We start from the raw sequence: 18,229 nt of genomic DNA, 5'->3' as shown, positions 1-18,229 counted from the left end.
ACTTCTTGAGCATTTGGCGGAAGCGTATCTTGTTGGTAGTCTTTCTCCTCTTCAAAGTCTTCGCGGTTGAAATCTTTTCCTGACCCTTCCATGGCGCTTGATTGTGTGTCCTTTCCCGATCTCAGCACAACCGTACACTCGCGGTAGTCAAGCTGGATACAGACCGAAGCTCTGATACCAATGTAACATGCAATGGTTATCTGATCGTGTAATTCACAACAAGACCTTCTTTAATCCTTTAGCGAGGAATGAGCGTTGTTTACCATAGAGAGAGAAAGGTGATGAGGGTAGAGAGAGAGTAGAGTCGACAACCGATTGGGTCCCTGTACCCACTGAGGGCCCCCTCCCCCAATCAGGGGAGAATTTGCTTTATACTTGGAGAACTAAGAAATACAAAGAACACTCTTCAAGAGAGCACGGAACATGATTCTGAAGAGCTCACTGTGCACATGTATAGTAGACCCAAAGACCTGAGAGGCAACGCCGACCAATACCAAGACCTTGATGTTGTTCACACTGACGATGTAGGACGCTTCTGCAAGGCAAAGAAGAGGCTTGTGCTGTCTACCGGAATGTAGGGTTACTGCGTGAGTGAGAGAATGAAAACTAGAGGTGATAGATCCTATGAGAGAATTGAGAGATGACTGAAATATAGAGCTCAGAGTGAGCTGTGTAAACTGTAAAAGAGAGCTGAGAAAGCTGAGGAAACAGTGTCCAAACCTCTCTCCGTTTGCTGGTCCAAACCTCCGACTGTTGTGCTGCGTGGTCACCTTCAGATCAGGCTGAACTGATGGCCAAGGGACTGAGGCTAGAGCAGGGCCAGATCTGAGGATCTCAAGGGCTGCATAGAAGGCTGAAGTGGAGCTGTAGGAGAACTGAAGGCAGGAGCAAACTGAATGAGAAAACAGGGCAGCCAAGGGGCCCTTTTATAGGGCTGGACTGAGCCAACCCAGTCTGTCAACAGACCGACTCTGTTTTACAGACTGGCTGGCCTACAACCAGCCTATAAAAAGCCCTCCCTGGCTCATTTGCCAGGGGAGTTTTTGGGCAGCCTTTGTAGGCTGCCTTCCCTACTTACCTGTCCAGCCTTTGGGGACCCTAAAGGGACTCCTAACCTAGGCTAAGACCTAAACTATAAGATGGAACCACTTAACCTACTGTTCTCCAGTGGGTACTAGTGAACAAGAACTGACTACTGACTTGACCTAAGGCTGAGAGACTGACCTACGTAGCTTGTGCCTGACTGTCCCTGTACCTACGACAAAATCTCCTATCTGGGAACTATAATGCACTTGTCGATGTAGCCAGTGTGTCACCTTGCACCCAAGTGCAGGGGTGCATGTGACAGAATACTCCTATGAAAAAACTTTTCAAAAGGATCAATCAGTTTAATGCAAAAAGCAAAAGCAGGCTGAGGGGGGTCAGCATGACCTTGTGCATGATTCTGTTGAAGCACAACTAGTTGATGATGTCATGCACGAAGGATTTGCAGACACAAGAAAAGAGTGGAAAGACTCTGTTCCATCAGTTGGTCTCATGGTTGAAGTGGATGAAATCGTGGATCCAGTTAAAGAATATGCCAAAAATGCAGTTATTTTATTTTTCCCAGGTCGGATGCCACCTACTGCAGAGGTAGGTAATTGGTTGACCCGAACACTGGCTGGCTCATTTGTTCGTAAGGTACACTATGCAGCCAGAGGCTTTTTTGAGGTCATCATGGTAGATGAGATTCACAAGCAAATGCTTTTGGAACATTCGCCACTCTTTTTTGGGCAGCAAATGGTGCACATTTTGCCATGGTCCCCCACAAGGCATTATCAGGCTCTGATTCGACATCGATGTCCGGTCTGGGTTGAAGTTGTAGACTTCCCGCAATGCATGGCTTCACTCTTGCCTAAGATTGCAGCAACTTTAGGCAAAGTGGTTTGCCCACCGCGGCCTAATGGCAACTCTAATCGATTTAGCATTCTTTGGGATACTGATAATCCCACACCGGAGTCTTATTCAGTCACGATGAACAATGTTGACATGGGAAGTGCATTTTATAAATTGAAATGGGGATTATTTGCAGGGGCCTGCTTTGAATGTAAAAAATTTGGGCACATGGCTTCACAGTGTCCACTGAGTCAGCACAAAATGCCTCCTGCTACTTTGCCTGCTCAGATTCCCAATAAGGATGCTTCTGCATCTATTGGAAATAAAAATAAAGGTAATAGATAGTTTTTTGTGAATCAGGATAAAGGCAAAGCCCCAGTTGTTTCAAATGGAAGTGCTTCTTCCCCTTCGCTTTCTGCTACTCAACCCTCAGCAAAAGGACCGAAAACTCCAATTGATGGATGGCAAAGTCCAAGAAAAGTTATTTCTGTTTGATGACCTCCACCCCCTCACACCTGGAATGGAGCATCTTCTAGTGGAAACTCTCCAGAAGTCAACTCAGGAATTGGAATCACATGAGCCGCAGTGACAGCGAGCAGAACCCTCTTCCCTGAAGAAGAGGTTGCTGCATTGCCGTCTACTCCTCAGGCGGATGTTTCTTCTCAAGGAAGAGGCCGTGACCCTAAGGTAGAAATGCAGGGTTGACATCTTAAAGGTTGCTGCTATACATAACTGTTTTATATATCTGTAAATATGGTTGCTCATATCAAATGCTTTACATTAAATGTTCAGGGGATGTGCGACAGTAGGAAATGGAAATCTGTGTGGCTGTATATCAATCGATTTCAGCCTGATATAGTGGCATTACAAGAACATAATCAACATGTCTATGCAGGAAAGACTGGTCATTACTGCTGCGGCTATGATATCTTTTATGCTGGGGAGCACTCTTTCTCGGGTGTAGTCATTTTGATTAAGCATGAGCTTCAGCCAGTTTTTGCTTTAAATGACAATCAAGGCAGATGGATTATTCTTCAATGGATCATTCAAGGCGAGGTGTTTGAATTTGCTTCTGTATATGCACCTCAATCTTCTCGGGTTGGAAGTGCAATTTGGGATGCTATGCAACGATGTCCATGGAGACATCATGCCTTCATATGTGGGGATTTCAATAATGCTCCACAACAGAGAGACAATACATCAGGAAATCCTCATATGTTAATCTCTGAAAGGCATGCATGGTCTCAATTCTAATTCATCTTGATTTGGTTGATGTTTGGAAGGAATTGCAGCCTTTGTCACCTGGATACACTTTTCAACATAATGCCCTTTCTTCTTATCAGGCACGTCTGGATCACTGGTATAGTGTAGCTCCACAACAAAATGAGGATTTTACATGCAAAATGTGGGTTGACTATGCCTTTGTGCATTCAGATCATGCACCGTTATGGTTGAGGCTATCTTTTCATGATATGCCAGATGATAGACTGCCTCAAAGACAACATCTGATTGTGAACAATAGCTATTTGCAGCATGTTGCTTTCAAGGCAATGGTTACTGAAGCATATCAATCTCTGTCTTCTCAGAGCCACTTTGATATTGAAAATGCATGGGATTCTTTTGTTTCCAAAATGCAAGTTGTAATTAGAGGTTATGGCAAGTCTTACATGAAGACTCTGAGGGAAACTGTTGCTCAGGCTAAATCGACTTGTCAAGACCTCACTGAACTCAGCCACTTTCATCCTTTGTCCTTGCATGAGCAAACAAAACTATGCCAAGCTAAACATTGTCTCCAAATCAATGATCACAGGAAACTTGCTAAATGGGAGATGACCTGAGCAAGACAAAGAGCTTTCAAAGATAAAGGCTGCTCTTCCAAACATTTTTTTAAAAGCTTGCATCAGAAGAGATTAAAAACAAACATTTGCAGGGTGCTTATGCCTGATGGGTCATGGACTACATCACGGTCACAACTTGCTTCTGTCTGTGTACATCATTTCTCTCAACAATTTGGTTATGCAGATCTTCCCTCACAACAGGTTTTGTCTGCAAGAAATTTACTTTCACAGCATGTTTCTCCTATTATCTCCACTACTCAAGCTTTGGAATTGGAGGAACCTTTTACTGAAAGGGAATTGTCAGATGCAATCAAATCCTATGGTAGATGGAAATCTCCAGGATGGGATGGTCTTATAGTTGAGTTTCTTTAAGTATATTGGCCCCTTTTGAAGCATACTTTGCTGCATATGGTAAATTCTGCTTGGCAAAATAAAAAAATGCCAGACACATGGAAGAGAGGTCTTGTGAAACTCCTTCCAAAAAACCAAATTTGTGAATCTTTGGCTGATTGGAGACCTATCACGCTTATGTCAGTCATTTACAAAATTACTTCCAAAATGATTGTTGATCGGATAAAAGGCTATTTGCATGATGGGTTGCATCTTGTGCAATATGGTTTTGTTCCTCGTAGGCATATCACAGACAACATTGCTAATGTCTATGATGGAATAGAATATGCCAAATATATGCAGCAGGATGTTTTGCTATTGCAAGTCGATATTGCTAAAGCTTTTGATACTGTTCAGTGGGACTTTATTTCACAAACAATGCAGGCCTTGGGATTTGGCACAAAAATGCAGCGAGTTATCAATTGGCTATATCAAGATAGTAAAGCTACCTGCATACTTTTTGGGGATATTTCTACAACCTGGACTCTTGGTTGTTCTGTTCGGCAAGGCTGTCCCCTCAGTGCTTTACTATTTGCCATAGCCACTCATCCAATGCTTCAATATACGGACCACCTTTTGGACACTGGCATGTTGCACGGATTGGAGATTCCTGGCAGCCGTAGGATGATTGCTCCAGCATATGTTGATGATTCTTTCTTTACCCCGAAAAATACTCAGAGCGATCTCTCCTTGATTATGCAGGCTCTTTCTACATATGGCTTAGCTGTTGGTCTTCATGTGAATTTTCGGAAATCCAAGCTATTACCGTTGCACGCTAAAGACTGGAATAGTCTTTTGTGGCCTGGGGAAATTATTCCAACTTCTCAACTGATTAGACATCTTGGCTATCCTATAGGTTGGGGGCTCACTCGTTCTGAACAAACTGATTGGGTGCTCACAAAGTTGAGGACAAAACTTGAATATTGGAAGCTTGCAACTTGGCCATTACATATTCGTTTCCTATCTGCCCCTCATCATGTTTACTAAGGCAGATCTGGTTTCCTTTATGTCTGCTATCATGGAGATTTTCCGGTATTCAAAAAATGGCAAGAAAAGTCTCAGATTACTCTCTATGCATCGTATCTGTTCTCCAAAGATGCACGGGGGTTTGAACATACTCAATATTCAAACGCATATACTTGCTCACAGAGGGAAAATGATGTTGCAGTTTATGCAAGGGGATCAGCCTTGGGCTTTCATGATCCGCTCTCTGTTGTTATATATTGATACTTCAGCTTTTGGGCATTGGTAGCCTACAGAGTGGGATTTTCTATTTGGCTCTATTCAAGGCAAGATCAGAGGCTGCCCTTTTGTCTCTCGTTTGCTTCTTGATTGGAAGCACATTTTATCCCACTTGGCATGGAATGGCAGGGATTCTTTGTCGGGAAATTCCTTGAGGGCTGAGAATATTTATTGGTCCAAAGTATTCCACCCTCCTATGGCTATACAAGAACCCAAGCGTTCTTATTTTATATCTTTCAAAGGTATTTCTTCTATGGCGGATGTACTTCAGGATGATGGCACTCTTTTATCTTTTTCTGCGGTTGCTAGCAAGTATGGTTTGGAAGCTCATTATCGTCCTTTTCAGAAATGCTTCAACCTTTCTTGCCGGTACTTCGTTTGGAACTTCAGGATAGGCTTGAGGATTGGCTTCTCCATTCTTTCTCTTCTTCAGCCCGTCCTTTGAAGCTCTCACATATCACAGTGCCTTCTTTGTATAAAGTGTTGTTACCTCTGCCTTAGGTTTCTGACAGAGCCAATTCTGTTTGGCATATGGATCGCCCATCAAAGTGGTGGAGAAAGCAGCTGCGTCTCCTTTGGCATTATAAAGTCCCTCTCCGGCAATAGCTTTTCCTCTGGCGAGTCCTACTTGGCATTTTTCCATCTAGGCAGCTACTCGCGCATAGACATATTGCCTCGGCTGTTTGCCACAGATGTCTACATTCTGCTGAATCTCTGCGCCTCACGTTTTCTGGCACTGTCCACATACTTGTGATTTCCTCGCTCTCATTCATCAGAGGCTTCGAGCGAGATTTCCTATTGTTACTTTTGGCAGGTTCTTCTGGTTATTTGGTTTTCATCCCCCTAGACAGGGTTTTGATTTATTTTTTGTCTGGGTGCGCTACTGGGCACTTTGGAATCTATGGATGGACAGAAATCATAGAGTCTTTGGTGATCCTACTTTTCCATCTTTCGTTTTTTTCAAACGATCTCTGCGGCAATCGTTTTATGATTGCTTTCAAACTCATTTGATTGATCATGATGTATATATGGCTTATACTGAAATTTTCAGTTGAGTAGTAGTTACTCCGCTTTTGGAGTAACTATGAATGTAATTATTTCACAGCAATAAAATATTTCTTCTCACCAAAAAAAAAAAAAAGTGTGTCTAGTACTCGAGGACTAGACATTACTTGACCTTCCCAAAGTGTACCTAAATCTTTACACACCATTGGGGAACCCTATCAAAAATTTATCAGCTGAAGGTGCGGTAAAAAAATGGTTACGCACCATAAAACAAGGCCTCCTGTTCCTCCAAATGCAATAACACCTAGCAAGAATCTTTATACCATCATTAGTTAGAGGCCCACCAATTTTGGTCTTGTTTGAACCATCGATGTGCAACATGGGTTTAAAAAAAAGAACTTTGCAAACCCACACATGCACTAGTGCATGCAAGGCATTTGGACAGGTTCTCAAGATACCCTTGTTCCCATCCGCCGCTGCCTCTTTAGCAGCTACAATAATTGTACAACCAACAAGATCCCAACACAGCTTGCACAACCTAGACATGGTTGTGTAAACTCCACACACCTTGTAGCCACCTACTAGACTTCAATACAGGAGCAAGAAGCATCCCCACCTAGAGTAAGGAGATGATTGTAATAAGAGGCTAGATATGAAGCCTGTGTAGTGTGTGTTGTTTGATGTAAACTCTGGTGCACTCCTTGCTTTTATGAAGTCATGTGTGTGTCTCGTTTGAAGTAAACTCTCGTGTACTCCCTTCCTCTTTTCCTCTCAGCCCCTTGAACTTCCTCTCCTGCCATTTTCCACCATGATTTCCATCATGGTATTGAAGCTCACTAAGGACTTGACTGTTTTGCTTTTGTGTGTGGATGAGAGATCCTCTTGCTTTGTGAAAGAGAGGAGAGGGTTGTTAGAGGGGGAATTCTTCTTCCCAACATGGAAGCAAAGATGATTTCTTCTTTCTCTGTTCATGGGAATAAAAGGCAGATTGAAGGCAGTTTTTCAAGACTTGGAAACAGTGCGACAAAGATATGCAGAGCTAAATCTCAATGTGAGATCAAAAGGAAAGCTGTAGAGGACAACCAAATCTATATTTTTTGTTTCTATTTCATCTGATCCAAGGTCTGCGTCAAAAAAAATGTCACCTGCAAGAATTGTCAACATCTAAGGCTGCATGCGGGCAAGCACAAAGAAGACATCCCAGAGAGCATTGAATATTAGCATGCTTTTTTGGGGGATTCCTTTGGTCCTACGATTTAGCCAAGTAGCTTTGCATATAGCTATAAATGGGATTAACGCAGCTGTTTTGTATTCTAGCCCACAGCATGTTTTTCAATCCAGATTTTTGGGGGGGGGCGCAAAAATACAGTTAGCTGTCCGTCCCTGCTGGGATTCGAACCTTGCACCTATCCCTTCACACAAAAAAGCTTATACCAGTAGGCCAAGTGGTATTTCTTGATTATATAAGAAGCTTTAGCTGTTAGAGATCAATGCACCCACCTGTGAGCCCCCGATTTGTGGGGACAAAGGGGCATCTGATCATAGGGGGCTGGGGGATCTCAGTCCCATTTTGTGGAGGGAAAGGCTGACACATAGGCCTGGAGGGTTTGCAGGCTGCAAAGGAGCAGTACATAAGGGCAGCCAGGAGCCCCTTTTATAGGGCTGCCTGGTAGGCCTATTAGCCGACCGGCCAGGTCAGCCAAATGACCCTGAATGGGTCGGTCTAGGTCGGCCCCTTCCTAGTCAGCCTGAGCAGCCCTCCTTGGAACCTATAAAAGGGGCCCCTCCCTCCATTTCTCATCAGCCACAGCAGCTACTGAAGCCTACACAAGGCAGCGTGGAGCAGGAAGAGTAGGAGTGATCTCAGGATTTAGGTTCCAGCCCTTTCCTGGTCTTTTATGCTCACCTTCAGCTTGTGCCCACCATTTGGTGGAGGAGTAAATCTGAGTTACTCTCTTATATTCTCTCTCTTGTATGTGCTGTATATACTCTATCATCTGAGTGAGGGTCTCTTGCATGGTCTGCATCATTGAGTGAATGAGACTAAGCTGTTCCTATTCCACATAGAGGTTGAAAGGTGATTCTATCCCTTGTTTCCAACATGGTATCAGAGCACGATTCTCAGCCCTAGACGCTGTCACATCGAAGTAAGGAGTTCTTCTTCAGGAAAGCGACTCCAATTCACGAGGTTTGCAGAGTTCCATTTCATCTACCGCACTTCTATTTGCAGATTCTTTGCTGTGTGAAATTTACAGCAGACATGTCGAAGTTAAAAGCCTCTTCTGCCACTACTCTTCATACTCCTTCCGCCAGTCATGTTCTCTCTTATGCCATCTCTAACTTTGGAGAATCTTGTAAGCTCGATGGGACAAATTACCCCATTTGGAAGGTAAAGATCTGGAGTCCCCTTGTAGCCCAGAAGCTGTGGAAGATCACAACGGGACTGGACGCAAGGCCGGAGGATATTGTAGATAACAAGGGCAGGAATCTAATGCCGGTGGATAAAGATGAACTCAAAGCATGGGAGGATACAGATGCTCGACATTCCCTGTGAAGGGGGTTGGCAGTATTCCATTCATCACTGCAACAGGAGAAGAGAAGGTAATATCCGGTGTGCTGTTTGTTCCAAATCTATGCGAGAATCTACTCTCTATGAGTCAGATTGGATAAGCATAAGATGTCTGTACTCTTCGAGAATGGGTAAGTTACCATCACTTCCAAGGAAGACGGACTAGGTGGTGGCCCAAGGTGTCAAGGAGGACAGCCTATACGGGTTACATGCTCTAGTTGTTCGCACAGACCATGGGCATTCCACATTGTGGTATGAAAGGTTTAGTCATGACAATTACAATACTCTTACAGAAATGCAAAAGTTCAAAATGGTGGAGGATATCACAGAAATCCTGCCAAGCTTGCTTGGAGGGCAAGCAACCTTGAGAGCGGTCCCCACAAGAGGCTACATCGAGGGCTAAGGGACCATTGGAGCTGTTCCACTTCGACATTTGCAGACCAATGTCAACCAGCTCATTTGTAGGGTCCGGGTATACTCTTCTATTTGTGGATGACTTTAGTCCGATGACTAGGATATACTGCCCAACCAAGACATCTCGGGCATTTGAGAAATTCAAAGACTGGAAGGCCAGGAAACAGGGAAGGATGTCAAAGCATTCCTCATTGATCGAGAAGGGGAGTTCACCTCACAAAATTCAACACTTTCAAGAGGAAGCATGAGATCAAGCGTCAGCTTACTTGTGCTCGCACATCTCAGTAGAATGGAGTTGTTGAGCGAAAGTAGTGAACGATTACCAAGACGGCATTGACCATGATTAGAGGGAGAAATCTCGCGAAAGCTTTCTGGGGTGAAGTAGTGAATACTGCAGTTCACATCCTCAATATGACCAAGATCAAGGTTATTTCATATATGAAGCATTTTATGGTAAAAAGGCCACTATCTCTCATCTGAGGGTTTTTTTTATCTAATGCATTCGTACATGTGCATAAAGATGACAGGACAAATCTAGATTACAAGAGCATGAAGTGCATCTTCACCGGGTACTGTGAAGAATCTAAGGGGTACTGGCTCTTTGGCCGGGTGAAGAGACAGATATTCATCAGTAGGGACTTGATCTTTGAGGAAACAATGTCCCAAGTAGAAGAAGAGGTCATCAAAGTTCCCAAAGTTCCAACGCCCAACTTAACCATTACAGAGGTATTGAGGACTGAAGATACTGAGGAACCATAGGAAGAGCAAGATGCACCAGAGCCTCCCCCAAAGTCAACTTCCGGTGATAGGAACCAATGTGGTATCTGAAGACTTTGCACGATTCTCGGATCATGGACATTCTTGAGCCGAGTTTTGGAGTTCGATGGTAACGAAGCAATGTGCCTAGACACTCAGCCAACTTCGCCTTGATTGTTTAGCTCCACGAGCTGCAGACCTTTGATGAGGCGACAAGGACATTAGGCATTCGTGTTCAGGGTATCGTTTTGTGCTTGTATCAGGGTCCATTTTCTGGCTGAGCAAGAAACAACCTTCTGTTGCCCTTTCCTCTACAAAGGCGGAGTACCGAGCTGTGTGCACTGCAGCATGCGAGACATTGTGGCTCATGTGGATACTTGAGGATATGGACGTGTTTCACGAGGAGGGGACGGTGGTCATGTGTGACAACCAAAGGTGCATAGCCATCGTGAAGAACCCAATGTTCCATGCACGGACGAAGCATATTGAAGTCCATTAACACTTCGTACATGAGCTCATCATCGACGATGTCCTGGAGCTGATGTACTATTATGTGAGAGCAATGCTATTTGCTTCTTTTGTCTTCTTGAGCAAGACTTTACGTGTATATGCTCACAAGGAGCTCTAGACACTGCCCTTGGTTTTGAAATCAAGCAGTGAAAACGCACGAATGAATACTGGTCATAACAGTTATAATGCATAGCATCACGGCCTAAATTATAAGGATAGATACTTTTGGATCGCCTATTAATAAAAGATGCAAAAGGGACAAAAAACAATGCAGCAAGAAAGAAACAAAACAAAATCTCCAAAATTGAATGATTACCTGATTAATGGCAGCATCTGTCTGGATATAACCTCCATGGACACCCCTAAGACCAATCTCACTGCTTTTGCGCTCCACACAACTACAGGAATACATAAAAGCAGCAGGGATTATAAGACTGATCACCTTTCATGCTTTCAAAGAAACATGACACAAAAAACTGTAGAATCGTATGTATGTTTGAAGAGATGCATGTTCTTCCATCATGTTCCAAAGCCGTGACATGAAAAAACAAAAACTGGATCTATTTGGTTGTTGAAGACAGCTTGATAAAGGAAACCAGGATTGACCTCTTTGTTAATGCATACTGACCTCACAACTCCCACAGTTACCGAATTCTGAAGATGCAGAGGACTCCCTAGAGCTACAACCCATTCCCCTGGCCTCAGTTTTCGTGAAGATCCAAGTGTTGCTGCAGGGAGAGGGACCTTAGAGTCAACTTTGACCACTGCAATATCTGATGCCGAGTCATAACTAACCACTTCACCATCAAAAGTCCGCCCATCTTGCATGCTGACTTTCACCTGAAAGAAACAAGAAAAAACATGAAACTATGCTCCAGAACCTACCACAATTGCAGATTAGTCTTGTATTTCAAAGACCCTATGATGCAATCTGTACAGTATGATGATGCCTTGTCTGTCACGAGGCTAAACGGAAGGACATCCAAACTGATATATGTCTTAGCCACGAACAAGAAGCATGACCCATACAAAATCATTTGATTGTTAGAAAACATAAATAAAGTGTGATGAATGCAATTGACAAAACAATGTTGCATGCCATCTCCAATGCCGCATGTCAGAGAAGGAAACATCTTATTTGTGTAGGTCTTACCTAAAATTCTCTCTTTTTGGTGGATCCCTTACATATGACATTTTTGAAGGCATAACTCTAATTAATATTGAGCTTTATCTGGAGCACTCGCTAAACATCAAACATATTTCAAAGGTATGCATCTAATCATAATCATACTTTTCTTTACCTAAAGCCCTTCTAATGGCAAGCTTGGTGCAAAACCTTTCGACTATCTCACATGTAAAGAGCTACAGCTTGTCTTGTGGACCCTCAAGGCCCATGGCAATAGTGTAGCCTATCTGATATCGAGCTTTTTAAAAAAACATATATTTATGTATAATAAAAATGTGTATGTATATACACAAATATAATAATAAAATATAATATTTGTGTATGTATGTGTGTGTGAAAGTGTGTGAGAGAAAGACTGCAGCAGGAGAGAGAAAGGGGCTGTGGCTGCTCCAGGCTAGGAGAAGGAGAGAGGATGTTGCTGCTATTCCAGAAGAGCTGAGAAGGGGCAGATTTCTGGAGAGGTGGGGCTGGAACTGTAGAGAGAGAGTGTGCTGCTGTAGAGAGAGAAAGTGCCGCTGAGGTGAGAGAATGGCCTGGGGAGAAGCTGACTGCACCGAAGGAGCTGGAGAGGTTTTGCTCCATCAACCAAAAGGAGGGAGAAGAAAAGTGACGAATTTTCATGTAGGGAATGAAGGGGAGAGGCCTTCTTTTATAGGCTCAGCCCCCCCCCAGGCCTAGAGTGGAAGGTGGACACTTGTCCCAGATTTTTGGTGGGCTGCAGTCCCAAAGAGGACAACCCACAACCTGCCCCAAATCTACCAGATTTGGGGCCAGACACTTGGCCTGCATGCCCTGCCACCTGCCATGCATGCTGCCAAATGTGTGGGACAGGTGGACTGACCTGCCAGCTCAGATTCCATGTGGCAGTCTGCCACGTGGCACTCCCAAAAACCCTAAAATTTTAAAGTTGTCAGAATTCAATTCTAATCGCCCCCATGGGTTCCTAACAGCTAAACATTCTCTCCAAATCAATGATCACAGGAAACTTTCCAAATGGGAGACCAGAGCAAGACAAGGAGCTTTCATAGATAAAGGTTGTTTTTCCAAACAATTTTTTAAAAGCTTGCATCAGAAGAGATTAAACACAAACATTTGCAAGGTGCTTATGCCTGATGGTTCATGGACTACATCATGGTCACAGCTTGCTTCTGTTTGTGTACATCATTTCTCTCAGCAGTTTGGTTATGCAGATCCTCCTTCACAGCAAGAAATTTGCTTTTACAGCATGTTTCTTCTATTATCTCCACTACTCAGGCTTTGGAATTGGAGGAACCTTTTATTGAAAGGGAATTGTCAGATGCAATCAAATCCTGTGGTAGATGGAAATCTCCAGGATGGGACGGTCTTACAGTTGAGTTTTTCTTAGAATATTGGCCTCTTTTGAAGCATACTTTGCTGCATATGGTGAATTCTGCTTGGCAAAATCAAAAAATGCCAGACACATGGAAGAGAGGTCTTGTTAAACTCCTTCCAAAAAAGCAAATCTGTAAATCTTTGGCTGATTGGAGACCTATCACGCTTATGCCAGTTATTTACAAATTTACTACCAAAATGATTGTTAATCGGATAAAAGGCTATTTGCATGATGGGTTGCATCCTACACAATATGGTTTTGTTCCTCGTAGGCATATCACAGACAACAATGCTAATGCCTATGTTGGAATAGAATATGCCAAATATATGCAGCAGGATGTTTTGCTATTGCAAGTTAATATTGCCAAAGCTTTTGACACTGTTCAATGGGACTTTATTTCACAAACAATGCAAGCCTTGGGATTTGGCAAGAAAATGCAGCAAGTTATCAATTGGCTATATCAAGATAGTAAAGCTGCCTGCATACTTTCAGGGGATATTTCTACAACATGTTTTCCCATCTTTTGTTTTTTTTAAACGATCTCTACGGCAATCGTTTTATGATTGCTTTCAGACTCATTTGATTGACCATGATGTATATATGGCTTATACTGAGATTTTCGGTTGTGTAGTAGTTACTCCGCTTTTGGAGTACCTATGAAAGTAATTATTTCACAGCAATAAAATATTCTTCTCACCAAAAAAAAGTGTGTGTGTTTTGCCTATTCGTCAGATAGATTACTATGTTTGCTTGTCTTACAATGTTTGCTAGTCTTACAATGAGATCTTCTGATACTATGATTGCATGTCTCCTCTTTGGGGGCTGTTTTTTGTAATATGATCAAACATGGATTTCATCCCCCCCAAAAAAAGTGTGTTTTGTGTATGGACCTTATACTGCCACAAAGAACATAATCAGCTCTTTGGCGGGCCATGAAGGTTAATTTGCAGGATTTCACATGTTTTATGCTGGTCTTTCTTCTTTTCAAGGGTTGGTCGCTATCTGATTGTTCAATGCTTTATAAATGGGGACATATATGAATTTGCTTCAGTTTGTGCCTCTTGCAGCTCTATAGTTCGGGCTGACATGTGGCATCATTGTCTGCTTATGCCTGGAGAGGAAGAGAAATGCTTTTCTATGTGGGTATTTTTTAACAAAGCGAGATGCTTGGAGTTGTATTGCTGATAATTTGCATGCTTGTGATCTATGGCAGCACCTTACGCCTACTAGTATGGAGTAAACATTCCATAATAATGCATTTACTCGGTATTGCACTCGCCTAGACCGACGCTACATGCTCCATGAAGTCCAATATGATGAGTTTTGGTGAGATGCTTTGGATTATTCTCTGCATTTATCGGATCATTTTCTGGTCTCTGTGACTTTGCACTTTGTGCATGATGTGCAACTACCCTGCAAAAGTTATTGGTCGACAATTCTTACATCACCATCAGTGCTTCGGGACTATGGTCACAGGGCTCATTGATAGGGCCTTAGCACATGGATGGGTTTAGGATGGGAATTTATTTCTCCCATCCTAGACCAAGTGGTCTAGGATGGATTTAGAAGGGGAGTAGCCACTTTTTCTCCCATCGTGGACCATGGCCTCTAGACCTTGGCAACTAGAATGGGTTCCCCTTTTTTAGGAATTCAAAAATATGGAAGAATGACATCTGTCCTTGTCCCCACGTGGTCCCCACCTCCTAAACACATAAAATGATGCCATGTGTCCTCTTCCACCTAAACCCATCCCTAGTTCTTTTTTTGTGAGCACATGGTGGGATGGAAATAGGATAGAAATATGCATGGGACCACCTTTTCCCATTCTCATCCTATTTCTTCCCATGTGCTAAGCCTCATAGACTTATTTTGCATGCCTCTGTGGATGCAGGAGAACATGGGACTGTTTTTCTTTGGGCATGCAGGATTTGTGTAACAACATGAAATTTACTTGGTAATTTCCAGTATAGGCAGCCTTTAAATGGCGCTTGTAAATAAATAGTACTTTAAAGTAGGGAAGCCTTAAGTTGCCACATGGCATCCTAGGATGGCCACCCCATAAGTAATGTAGCAATTGTTGATAGGCCCAAACCCATAAAATGAGGAGAGGGCGGGAGGGGGAGGGGGCTTGCTGCTCCATGTATCCATTCTTGATCTGAAATATAATACACATTCATTTCCAGCTGAGCCTCCATGCTCTTGGCTGAATTGAACTAGGACTACCACTCCTAGCCTACACTCCTAACCTAGGAATTCTATTGCTTGGGCAGCCCATCACAAGCTAGGGTGCTACGCATGATTCCAAGTACTTTGATGTTTAGCACTTGGAATTCTATTGTTTACTTGCTGTCCTACACATCTATTACTTGCTGCTGACATTCTACAACCCTAGACTGAGAAATTAGAACTAAACTAGCATGTTGTAAGCTACTTAGCTAGATTGGTATCAGAGCCCTTTTCAAGGATTTTTGTGGTGTAAATCATATCATTTCGATTTGAAACTTGGAGCACATCATCTTGAGCCCAGATCCTACCTACCTACAAATTTTCAGATTTTCAGACACACACGTGGCAGCCCCAGATTCGACTAAATTTCATATTACTTAGATTAACACAATTCTGGTATCATTGTGTTCAGCTTGATCAGGAGATGACAAGCCCTCAACAAATTCAGTGAGCTTCTATGTTTTGAGCCAACATCACCCAAGAATTAGTATTAGTAGCGCAAGAGGGATAGTGCGGGGTGGGGGGGGGGGGGGGGGGTCTTGCTTACTGCTAACATTCTACAATCCTAGACTGAGCATGTTGTAAGCTAGTTTAGCTACATTGGTATCAGAACCCTTTTCAGGTAAGTCGTACCATTTCGATTTGAAACTTGGAGAACATCATCTTGAGCGCAGGGCCTACCTACCTACACATTTCACATTTTCAGGACAGACACGCGGCAGCCCCAAATTTGACTAAATTCCAAATTACTTACATAAGCACAATTCTGGTATCATTGTGTTCAGCTTGATCAGGAGATCACAAGCCCTCAACAAATTCAGTGAAACTCTATGTTTTGAGCCAGAATCGCTCAAGAATTAGTAGTGCGGAGAGATTCCTAATTTTGAAGCGATTGGGAGATTTGCTGATTCAAATAAGGATTTGATGGCATGCATGGAGTCGCCTCCAATTCTGGAACCCCTGTATACCAACTTTAAGACTGATCAGAGTTCATTTACTCCTGAAATTGCCTTAAAATCTGTTCCACCAAGTACAATTTAGGGTTTCCTCAATGCTCTATGCTCTCCTGTCCATATCCAAATTGCATTAATCATTGGCAATTGAGCTCTATGCTATCTTGTCTATATAATTGCAGCAATCATTAATAATTTATGGTTTTCTCAGCCTACAGATCATCTAATTTGGAGGTTTCAGTTCTATGTTCTATAATGCTCTATGATATCCTGTCTATATCCAAATTGCAACAATCATTGGTGATTGAGCTCCCAAAACTCAGAATTAGGACAAACAACTGTGCTTTTGCCACGTGGCAGTGAAACTGTTTACCCTGGCGGTGGCATATTCTGTCAAGCAGTGTTTCTACAGAGAATGATTTAGCTAGAATCTTTAAAGTCCAAATAGTTCCTCCAAACAACGGTAAATTCACCACTCAAACAGTGTTCAATTTATTGTTCAAACAGTGTTTTCATATCAGAGTTATTTGGGTTACCAGAATGTGTCCAGAGAGGTCTGGAATCTGTTTAAGAAGCATCAGATGGGGAACCTTGATCCCATTCTAGAGGATGACACTATGCTGGATTCTGCCAGATTGGGCATCAGCGCCAGTGAGGGAGTCCAGGATGATGGCACTGACGTTGTGGATGCCCCTGCCAGTGGCAAACAAGAGCTCACTAATGGCACTTCAAATGTCCAAGCATCTCATGCCCAAGAGCAAAACACTAATGGATATATGGATCCTATATTACAGCACTCAAAGAGATGACCTAGAGATCAAGGCTAACAGTTTGAGAATGCAGAACTCTTTTGCTACTATGAACAGAAGGTTAGATCAACTCAGAATGAGCCAGGTCCATGAGGGGAAAGCCTATGGAGCAGTCCAGGGAAGATATCTTAGATTCTGATGATGACACTATTGTTGAGCCTACTGCAGAACCTATTGGTTTCATGTCCTCGGCAAGGAAGGCCTACCATTTTATGGGCGAACAGCTCATAGGAGCAGGGAGCCACGAGGAGCAACGCTCGTAAGGGTGCTAGCCCTAACGTAGATGGTTTCTTTCAAAGATTCAATGAGTATAAGGCCTTGCCAAAAGACCTCAGATCAGTCATGCCTTTCCATCAATATATCCAGACAATTAAATTTGTTGATCCCAAGGGACCTACTCATCAAGACAAGGATGCCAAAGACGAGATTGTTTTGTCTAAGCATTTGTACCCCCAATGATTTGGAGGAAAGGTTGAGCAAATGGAGGACTATTTTTTGTTGTATCCTAAGAGTGACCAAATCAAGGTTAGATTCATTGTGCTACACTTGGAGGATTATGCCTACACTTGGTAGAGGCACCTCCAGCAAGAGGGTACTCCTATCCACACTTGGAAGGAATCCAAAAAGCAAATGTTCCAGACCTTTGTTTTCCCCCTGACCAGATATAAGTTAGTATGTGAATGGTATGAACTAACTCAGGAGGGTTCAATCAAAAACTATTTCAAAAGGTTCTGGAAGCTATCTTTATTTGCCCATGGGATTGATGATAGGAGCAGGCTGCTCAAGTTCATCCATGGAATTCATCCAAGTATAGCAGCTGATATGTCAGCCCAAAATCCCATCACTCTTAAGGGAGACCATGAGATTGGCTGACTCTATGAACCTAGTACAATCTGAAAGAGAAAGGTGTGGGCATTGAACAGATGGACAGCAAACTTGTGAACAAGAGTAGCCCTCCAATGGTGTCCAAACAGGTAGTACCTTCTACTACAGTGACTTTTATTCCTAGATATCCCACACTTTATGGCAGCTAGGTGGGAAACTTCAAGCCCTACAAGGTTAAGGAAGCAAAGCCTTTACACAGGCCCAGCCCTAAGGACGA

At 43.0% G+C, this 18,229-nt stretch overlaps 1 protein-coding gene across 3 annotated transcripts in view; it reads right to left on the bottom strand.

Moving 5' to 3' along the window:
* Window positions 1-18,229, bottom strand: part of LOC147895781 (putative protease Do-like 14) — a 143,091-nt gene that overhangs the window by 49,360 nt on the left and 75,502 nt on the right. For all 3 annotated transcript variants that reach the window (XM_087382557.1, XM_087382558.1, XM_087382559.1), the window contains 2 exons: window positions 11,228-11,439; window positions 10,916-10,997 (listed from right to left, as the gene is read on the bottom strand). In XM_087382557.1, the coding sequence (XP_087238683.1) occupies window positions 10,916-10,997; window positions 11,228-11,439 (294 nt within the window). The remainder of the gene's footprint in view (window positions 1-10,915; window positions 10,998-11,227; window positions 11,440-18,229) is intronic.

Source organism: Dipteris shenzhenensis, chromosome 12, assembly GCF_047967505.1.
Source record: "Dipteris shenzhenensis isolate YYH24624 ecotype China chromosome 12, Dip_SZ_1.0, whole genome shotgun sequence".
Lineage (NCBI taxonomy): Eukaryota > Viridiplantae > Streptophyta > Polypodiopsida > Gleicheniales > Dipteridaceae > Dipteris > Dipteris shenzhenensis.
Note: the sequence above shows the minus strand (reverse complement) of the source record. Positions and strands in the feature narration are given on the sequence as shown.